Below are 9,997 nucleotides of genomic sequence, written 5' to 3'. Positions count from 1 at the left end.
TGTTTCACGCTCATCCGCTAAAGACTTCTTCTGTGCTCTCCTTATATATGTGAATGTATTGGCAGGATTGTTATAACTAATTGTGGTTCAATCAATATGTAAGTATGATGTAGAAACTTGAATCCTTCCGTGCACTAAACAGATAATAGACTTTTGGCTACTTTTTGTACCATTTTGATGGTTTCCCCCAAAATTAGGCTAAATTCCAAGACGCTTCTTCATTCCCTCAAGTCGTGTCTTGTAGTATGATTGAGATGGACAGTGCCCTGAGTTCAGTGACTGAATTAACTTATAACCACTGAAATGAAATGACATTTCAGTTTATCTTTTTGCCTTTTCATATTATTAATTACAATTATGTTAAAGATTTGTAAAAAGAAGATTTTAAGTTTTTATTTTATTTGCTTAATTATACTGATACAACTTTTTCATTGTTTAGTTTTTACTTTTATTGATTGATTTTTTTTATTGATAAAAAAAGATTTTTGTGGAAAAAATAATATCATTCAAAACAAAGTATTTTTCAAAAATATATTGTGTTGTATTCATATTCAAATATATCTTAAAGCAAGTCTGGAGTGTTATCTAAACAGGATAAAAAAATATCTATAAATAAAATGTTTTGTAAAGCAGTCCAAATTTGAATCGGCCTGAATGAATTTCGTCCAACCAAAGCTTCCGTAGTTTGAGTCACATGAGTGAGTTGTTGTGGTCGTGATAGCATAAACATGAAGCTAGCTCACGTACTGCTGCACTAACGTTACATTTTGGGGACGTTATCCGCTCAACATAACGACGTGGCTTCACGTCTCTTATACCGTCTCACGGTAACCGATAATAAACGATGCTTCGGTGGATTCTAGGTGGTCGAGAAGCTCAGGGTTCAGTGGAGGTAAGATGTAACGGCGGCTAACGTTACCCAAAGCTAATGTATGCTAGCTGTTTCATCACGTGTTTTGTTTATATTATATTATTCCATTATTTATCTTTCTTCTATGTGTTGTAATATTGGTTTAAGCTTTATGTATTACTGCAAGAACAGCTTCGTAAGATTGGCGACAGGTGGTGGAAAGTAACTAAGTACATTTACTCAAGTAACGTTACTTTACTCGAGTATTTCAATTTGATGTTACTTTATTATTCAACCCTGCTACAATACTTTACTATTTACTCCTCTACATGTATGTGCTCTGTAGTAAGTCAGCAGAGCGCAGATAAAACACTAGACATTGTTATAAAGTGACTAAAAACAACAACATTATTATGACATTTATAAAAGTAGCTTTACTGCAGCTGGCTACAATGTTACAATGCTGGTAACATTGTTGCACAGTGAGTACTTTTACAGATAGTACTTATGCTTTTTACTGATGATTTGGAATGCAGTACTTTTACTTATAATTATAAATTGTGGTATAAATACTTTTTCAAGTGAAATGTCTTCATTCAATCTGTCAAACCCAAAAGAGGCTCAACATGACTTTGTTTCAAATGAATTATCATCAGATTAATATGTTTATGCATAAATATATTTACCTCCTTCATCTTTCAGCAACTTCTTTGAATGTATTTCTGATGTAAATTCTCGTAAGATCAGGCAGGTTGATCGTCTCCATCTTCCTTTTGTAAAAGTACTTGTACAACAATACAAGTACTCTGGTCTGGGATGCCAAAGTATGTTATCAAGAGCTCGTTTTATTCTGAAAAATGTTAAATGGCATTGTCATCACATTAATTCATGCTGTCTAATGCGTTCTCGATTATGTCTCGTTCTTTTTGTCATAACTTTTTTTAAATGTCATGATTGTTGTCCGCTGATTTAGTGAACTTAGTTAATCGTGTTTGTTGTTTGTAGTCTTTTTTTGGGAGGTTGAGACAATTTTACAACATTATATACAAGCAAAATCTGAGGGGTCGTGAGATGATTAATATCGTAACACAAAAGAGAGTTCTGCTACAGAAATTGCTATTAATTCCTCCGACTTTTCTTTAATCTGTGTTTTTTTGTTTGAAATATTGGATAATGTACATCTGTGGTCCTCCAAAAAAACCATATTTTGAGAAGTTTAGAGGAGAAATGACTCGTCGGTGAAACTGTTAAAACCTCATAGACATCTGAAGCACGTATGAATTGAATAAGCTAAAAATTGTTTTATGCTGTCATATAAGTGAAGTACAGTAAAAAGTACAATAATTCCCTCTGGACTCTGTACGAGTATAAAATAGCAGAAAATGGAAATACTTCAATAAAGAACAAGTCTCTTGAAATTGTAGCAGCACAACACTTGAGTAAATGCACTTTCCACCACAGCCTGCTCCTCTCAGAGTCCACTGTCAACCTCTGCACCTCAGCCTGTTCGTCTCACTACTTTCCCTCTTATGTCTGCAGAAAAGCTCTGTGTTGTGCATCGGAGAGGAACAGCCCAAAAACTGGTTCACTGAGCTGCAGGTGCTGAAAGGACATTTTGACATTGTTCGATTTCTGGTGCAGATTGATGACTTCAGGTAAGCAGACCCCCCCCCCCCCCCTCTCTCTTTCTAACTCCTCTCCTCTCTACCCTTGGCTGGCCTCTATCCCTCTGTGATTGACAGGAGATCCTCACCTACTGAAAACCTACAGAGCATGACAAGAGCCCAATCATCACCACTATGTGATTGTGTGTGCACAGTACAGTACAACCAGAGCCTTTTAATGCTGTCCATGCACGCACACGTATAAAGGTTTTGCACCTGCTCTCTTCCCTGCGCTGCTGTGTGGAAGCATGCTGCACACTGGCATGGTAGAGTGCTTCTGCATAAGTGGTCAGATTGGGATTTATATCAGAACTAAGTGTGTGTGTGTGTGTGTGTGTGTGTGTGTGTGTGTGTGTGTGTGTGTGTGTGTGAGAGAGAGTCAGGAGGTGGGGGTTGCTTCACGCCTGGTCTCCTCCAGTAATAACCCCGTCCTGTGGGTCTCGTCCTCTCCGCACACAGGTCCACAGTCGGGGGCAAAGGGCAGAAAATTCTCTCCAGATTGCTTTTGAAGTCCGAAAATGTATCCTCCCCAGTTCCTCTCTTCTCGTTTCATCTCTTTCGCTCTTTTTTTGTTATCCGGCCATCCTGTCTGTTGATTTTGGGAACGGGTAGTGTGGATGCTGGAGGGTCAGAGGGCAAGTGAGAGTGGAAAGCCCCAGGACAGATGTTTTGTTAAGATTTCTCTGGAGGAGATGGACTTACGGGAAATGATTCCTCCCGCAGGCGGAGAACAACTCTGTGTGTTTGACTGCGTGTAACATGAGGCCTGCCAAGTGCACTGAAGTATTTCTGTCACGTACGAGTCTCACTCGCGAGAAACAAACTCATCTTATGTTTTCCAGATGTGCCTCAGCAGGCGATGACGGCCTTGTGTTGGTGTGGAATGTTGAGGTAATATGCTGCAAGTTGATTAAGACGGTGCATTGTGAAATTGTACACAACAACGCAATTAGCACAACGGTGCTAATTGCTTTTTTCTTTCTTCTCTTTCTGACTGTTAGACCGGGGAGAGGCTGCAGGAGCTGAGGGGCCACTCCCAGCAAATAACAGCCATAACCACCTTCACCTGTAATAACGGAGCCACCTCGCTCATCACAGCCTCGTCAGACCGAAGTCTCAGTGTATCCTCGGACACAAAGACGGAGCGAACACCGCGACATTCAAACACGCACTGAAATCATTCACACGTTGTTGTTGTGTTGCACTTCAAGCTTGAGTTTCCTTAACGTGACTCGTCAGCTGTGGGACCCTGATACAGGCAACAGGGTTCAGACCATTTCAGACCTCCAGTCTTCTGTGAAGGTAAATGTGTTTGTGTTTTCCTTTTCTTTTTGATTTTGTCGACACTTCTGCTTTGTGCAGTTTCTGTATTACTTAATGTTCCCTGACAAGAACATGTCTGAAATGCATAGTTTAAGCAAATATATCGTCTTTTAAAAATGGCAAAAGATCAAGTATTTAAAGTAGTTTTGAAGGTTATATCTGCATGAATGGACCATGCACACATAGAACATATACAGTGCGGCTTGGTCCTTCACAAGTTTGTATTGGCAGGATGTACAATATACTAATTAAAATGTTTGACACAAAGGTTGTTCTGCCAGTTATGATTTAAGATAAAAATGGTAATTGCCTCCTCTTGATCTCACATTAAGGTTAATTACAGCATCCTAAGGCTAATTGTATTTGGTTCATTTTCTTTGCTGATATTGTGTGTGTGTGTGTGTGTGTGTTATACTCCCTCAGTGTTTGCTGGTGCTGGAGCGGCTCTGTGTGTGGGTCTCCGGCGGTGAGGAGCTGTGTGTGTGGAACAAAGACTTCCAGCTGCAGTGTCAAACACAGAACCACAGCGACACCGGTGAGGAGCAACAACGGTCACAATAAACCTCTCGCGTGCTTATTGTTGCACCAACTAATCTCACACCCAGTTTGCACACAAACTGATTAATTGTTTTTGGCATTTTGCAGGAATAACTGCTTTGATAGAGCTGCCCAAGAACTGCATAGCTGCTGCTGTGGATAAAGAGATAGGTAAGAGACCGGATTGATGAATATGTGCAATAAGATGAGAACGACGTGGCTTTAAAGGTATTATATGTATATTAATCACTTTGTATTGGGGATGTCCTGACCAAGTTTATTTTGTCTGCATGCTCGCTAGTTATCACTAGCAAAAGGCTATCTGAGTGGATGCGTTAGCTAGCGAGCTTACTAAATTACTTCACCAGCTAACACGATCCATGATACTTATTTATTGTGACAAACGGTGTTTATTTTAGCCAACGGTACAAAGTAAACGTGTGTAATTCGTAATTTCTTTCTAATAGCCAAGAGCGACAGGGGCGCCCAACTAGCTAACTGCAACCGAAGCCAAGCTAAGTTTAGCCAGCTAGCTGCGAAATAGCTACGAGTCATAGATCTGATGTTTATAACGTTAGCGAATAAAGTCATTAGCCAAAGGCAAGCTAGTTAGCATCCTGGAACCAAAGGTCCGAATAAAACATGGTAACATTACAGATGGGAGCATTTTTTATATGATATATGATTGTCATGTTATGTCATGTCACTGTTTTGGCCGGTGCCCAGGATGCTCGCTAGCGCCGACAACAGGATGCTAACTGCAGTTCACTTAACGGCCACCGGTGTCAATGCTAACAATGATTCCACAGAGCACCTTTAAAGAACGTTGACCATTATTTTTTCTGCAGTGATCTACAGGCTGACGGTCTCCACTGATTCCTCCATGTCGGTGGCTGAGATCCGCCGTCTGTCCGACCACCAGGACAGGATTCGAGCTCTTATCAACGTCAATGGTCAGTCTGTCAGGAAACTCTGACTCATCAATGACAATCGAAGATACTGAGAAACTGCATGTCCCTTTGGTTCACATGACTTAAGTTCCACGTCTTCCTCAGACGGGCTCTTCGCCAGCGGCTCCCATGCGGGCGAGTTGATCTTATGGGATGCGATTGATTGGAACATCCTGGGCTACGAGCACATCCTGTGGGAGGAGTCACAAGCCTGCACTCAGGCCGAAATCCGACTGGCTGCTCCCAAACCCAGCGAGATGTCAATTCAGCATCTGACCACCAACGGAAGGGTGAGGAAGACGGCGTGAGCGGATGTCGTGTGTCGTTCAAAACTGTTCGTTTTTGTTATTTTTGAACCCATAACGAAACGTAATGTTTGTGTTTTTTGCAGCACATCCTTGCAGCTGTGGGCAGCGGCCTGTATGTGTACAGCATTCTGACCAAGACGGTGGTGGCCTACAGGAAGGTTGCCCACGACTCCAATGTCTTACACACCATGCTGTTATCTGACAGGTGAGGTATCAGCTCCTGTCCTAAAGAATACTACAGGAGGGCTGCAGTATGATTCACAGACAGTTAACGGTCTCTTGAGATGAATATTTGATGAATATGCAGTTAGTAATTGATTCATATTTATCGGTAAAATCTTTTGGGAGAAATCCTTTGAAAATACTCGTGTTTAAAAATACAAAACAAGGCAAAACACAGAGCTGTAGCTCCACCTAGTGGAAAAGTAATGCAACTGAAGAAATCAAAACTATACACCCGTACGTGGAGCCGTCCTCTTGTAATCAGATCGTCTCTGTTTCAGCGAGCTGATGTCCTGCTCTGAGGACGGCAGTGTGAGGATGTGGGAGATCCAAGACCTGCCTTTACCTGGTGAACCAGCCTCTCCAGGTGACACACACACTAACATGTAACATGCTTGAATGTCACTCTGCTGATAGGATGGTAAGTAGTTGACATTTGCAGAAGAAGTAGGCCATCGTCCCATCGTCCCATCTCCTCCTGTGGATTTGCCACCTTAAGAAACATAAGCATGAATCAGAAAGTTCAAAGACTGACAGAAAATTCAACTCTTGTGTGATTTGTGTTGGTGTGCGGGCGGCGTGGAGGTGCAGTAATGCAGTCCAGATGTGGTATTGTGTTTATCAAAGGAGCAGCAGCACTCAGAGAGGCTGTGTTTTCTACTTAAGTGGTCTGAAGCCGAGTGCGTCTGTGAGGTCAGGCTGCCTTCGATGGTCTCGCTCTCTGCAGTCGGTGTAGAGCTGCAGCGGCTCTGAATGGATCTTGGCCGGAGAGGCTGCATCACTTGCTGATCACTTATCCATCGTTTTTATTATTAAGATTTTATTTGTACAGGGACAGTTCACATTAATCGACAGCACACATTAATAAAAACATGACTGTAAATGTGACAGTGTTAGCTAAAAAAGCTAATTTTCAACCGTTGTCCCTGGGCACGGTGTTAGAAGCCGCTAAAAACATTTAAACATTTAAAAACAGTTTGTTTGTTGTGTCTTCAGGAATCAATGACTTGCATCTCCTGTGGTCAGGAAACGTTGTGTATTTCCCATAACTGGCATTGTGAAGCTTCGTTACGGATTTATTCTACTGTAGTTCTACTCTGTTTGGGTTTCAACTCATTGTTCAGCTGTTCAGCCCACAGCGCCGGTTCCCTCTCACTGCTCATGTGGAAGTTGTGTTCAGAGAAAAAGATGAAACTGTACTTTAGCTGCTCATTAGCAGACAGACACAGTTAGAGTAACCATGTAGGTAACAAACACATGAAGCACCAGATCATCTGTACTGTTTATGTCTTTGTTGATACATGTTTCTGAATATGAGACTTCCTCTCCGTCCGCCACGTCAGGGTTCTTTGGAATGTGGTCTTTCGGCCGGTCGAACAAACAGGCCGGTGTTCCGTCAAAGAAGGTCACGGACGTCCCAAACATGCGGACGCTGGAGCTGACGGGCGATCTGATCGGCCACTCGGGGGCAGTCCAGGTATGATCGATGAAGTCTGATCTCATGTTCCACTGCAGAACGCTGACACGACGGCGCTTTGAACGATCCGTTTTCTTTCTCTGCCGCTCGTGCCAGATGTTTGTGAGCTTCAGGGACAACGGTTTGGTCACCTGCTCGACGGACCACCTGCTGATTCTGTGGAAGAACGGAGAGAGGCAGTCGCACCTCCGCAGCCTGGCACTGTTCCACAAGCTGGAGGAGAATGGAGGACTCTGACCTTTAACCCTTTAAACAAGCAGAGGCGTGAAGCTGTCGGGTGACGTTGGTCTCACATCAGTTTCACTCGCTGTCATGATTGTTTGTTTGTGTGCTTTTATTAATAATGTGATGCTTGTTTGCCTTGTGATCGAAAGTATTTCACTTAAATTAAAAAATAAATAAATCAGTAAATACCTCACATAAAAACAAACTGTTGTAATATTTTTATAGCGTGTGAAGTCAGTCAAATGCTGAGCAGGTATGTTATTGGCTGCTAGCTTAGCATAGAGACTGTAAACATGGGGAAACAGCTAGCTACCATCACATCTACAACTCACTGATATCTTGTGTCCGGCACATTCCTCGAGTAAAACCTCAATTCAGGGCTGAAGGCAACCGAAGAGTTCAAAGAGTCATTAATAACTCACTCAAATTCTAAATGAACGTTTAAATCCACATGCTTCTGTTGAGCCTTTCATAAACAGTCACTGCTGTCTGCACACAGAGGCAACACTGACCAGTTCAATTCATTAAAGAAAGTTTATTTGATAAAAGACAAACTCATTTAATACAACGAATCACTTTGTTCAAACTAATGATTTTGTTCTTTTGGGTGATGACGTCGTTAAGTCATGTGTTGCAGCCCGACCCTCACTTGTAGTTTTGATGTCTCCGGTTAAACAAAGAATTGATGAAGTTGTAATTGGTGCGCTTTAGAGGGACGGAGCTCGCCGTCCATCTCCTGGTTGTCGTCTTATATTTACTGAACAGACATGAGAGCTGTTGATCTTCTGATCTCATCCTTTAATCAGAAATAAAACAAGTGTTCATCCCAAAATGTCAAACTGCTCCTTGAACTCAGTCGCTGCCATCCAGGTAACAAGTTAAATTAAAGAGCGTTTAATCGTCTCCGACGGTACATTTCTGTATTTGACAAACATTCAAATCAGACCTCGTTTACCGGAGAGCAAACTCTTCAAACTCTCTCGATGTCTTACACGATATTCATGTGGCAGTAAAATCCCTCAAAACACATGTTGCAGTTCTCATGGCCGGTGATTGTTTTTTGTTCTTTGAAAAATAATTTGTAGCGTTTACAACACTCTAATTATTGTTCTGTTTTATAAATGACAGCAAAACACAGGATTGGAAGGAGGAGTCACTCCGTGGCGGCGCCTCGGTCGACTCGCAGCGACCGGCTGTCAACTCGTCTGAGTGATGTCATCACGCTCCACTGACGCGTGAATCTGAAATCATTAAATCTTTGTTGTCGACGAGCAAAAATATCTCATGAGCAGTGATGACACATTCAGGGGCGGAGCCACATTTTCAAGTCACTTTAAAAAAAATAATTTTGGAAATCAAACAAGCAAATGATGTAAAATGCAAAGCAAAAATGATACATTTGGTGAGTATTTACAAGAACAGCAGGTACATTAGGTAGTTCTTTACAGTGTATTGCAACAATAGCAGACCTAAACACTGACGCGGCACGATTAAGGCGTTGATTAAGACCCTGGTCATCAATTAAATGACTTCATATCGTCATGAATACCTTGAACGGTTCCGTCTCTCTTAACGTGACCTGAAACAACCAATAAAAAGTGGAATTCACATCTGATCCAACTTCCCCCGATTCAGCTTCTCTCTTTAAAAATCCTCGTAATTAAAACAGAAAAGATAAAATGTCGTAACAGAAATATTAACACCGACTCCCCAAGTCAACTCAAAGCCGCCGCACAGACCACAAAGCAACAGATCCGAGGTCGTTTATTTATATTTGAAACGTCTAAAACATGTATGGCTTTTCTCTAGAGGAGAGGAGGAACTATTTCAACCACAAATACTTCTGTTTGTGTGAAGAAGACCAAAGGATAAGGCACCAGTAGAGAGCCGTCTGTGCCTTAATGCTCTGGGACTCGAGCCGGTAATACTTCATGACTTCTCACAATTCTCCATTTTGATTTCTAATCCAATTTTCTTTCTAAAATAAAGGTTTCAATAGCGCTGCAACAATCATGCTTTCTGTCTCTTGAGCCTTCATGTGTTGAAATAGAATAAAAGTGCTTTGAAAGATGTGTGAACTCAGAGGTAATACTGGTTCAATCCTCAAATATTAAAGTCGAATCATCATAATCTCTGTTCCCAGTCACAGCGGGGCAATAACTGACCTGACAGACGCTTCACCGGTAGATGTAACGGCCTCATGCAGCCACCAGAGGGCAGACGCGTCACGCAGACCTCGCGTCTCATTTCTCTCAAATCCAAATAATCTGAACATCACGTGCAGGACTGGATCAGAGCCGAATGACTGCGAGGGGACGCTGCAGTTGCAGGATTTTGAGAAACAGTAAATCGGTCGAACAAAAACCATGCGAGTACCCGGAGCTGAGTGGTGTTGGAAGCTGCTGTTTCTATTCTACAAGCTGGATCCAAACAGGTCGCTG

The 9,997-nt window shown here is 42.0% G+C and overlaps 1 protein-coding gene across 1 annotated transcript; it reads left to right on the top strand.

Annotated features, from left to right (window-relative positions):
• The first annotated feature begins 708 nt into the window (after window positions 1-708).
• Window positions 709-9,813, top strand: wdr41 (WD repeat domain 41). The gene is made up of 13 exons (XM_079290080.1): window positions 709-892; window positions 2,390-2,505; window positions 3,357-3,405; window positions 3,516-3,635; window positions 3,754-3,816; window positions 4,261-4,372; window positions 4,483-4,545; window positions 5,223-5,327; window positions 5,430-5,614; window positions 5,716-5,837; window positions 6,136-6,221; window positions 7,198-7,331; window positions 7,428-9,813. The coding sequence occupies exons 1-13, from the start codon at window positions 845-847 to the stop codon at window positions 7,566-7,568; spliced, it is 1,344 nt and encodes a 447-aa protein (XP_079146206.1). The 5' UTR covers window positions 709-844; the 3' UTR covers window positions 7,569-9,813.
• Window positions 9,814-9,997: the final 184 nt, after the last annotated feature.

Source organism: Melanostigma gelatinosum (assembly GCF_949748355.1).
Source record: "Melanostigma gelatinosum genome assembly, chromosome: 18".
Lineage (NCBI taxonomy): Eukaryota > Metazoa > Chordata > Actinopteri > Perciformes > Zoarcidae > Melanostigma > Melanostigma gelatinosum.
This window is presented reverse-complemented; position numbering and strand designations above follow the sequence as displayed.

Excerpts from the sequence above, each read along its gene's own strand:
- wdr41 (XM_079290080.1), top strand. The coding sequence starts at position 845 with ATGCTTCGGTGGATTCTAGGTGGTCGAGAAGCTCAGGGTTCAGTGGAG. Across the intron at positions 3,636-3,753 it reads CGTCAGACCGAAGTCTCAGT|CTGTGGGACCCTGATACAGG; the intron begins GTATCCTCGGAC and ends GTGACTCGTCAG. Across the intron at positions 5,838-6,135 it reads ACCATGCTGTTATCTGACAG|CGAGCTGATGTCCTGCTCTG; the intron begins GTGAGGTATCAG and ends TCTCTGTTTCAG.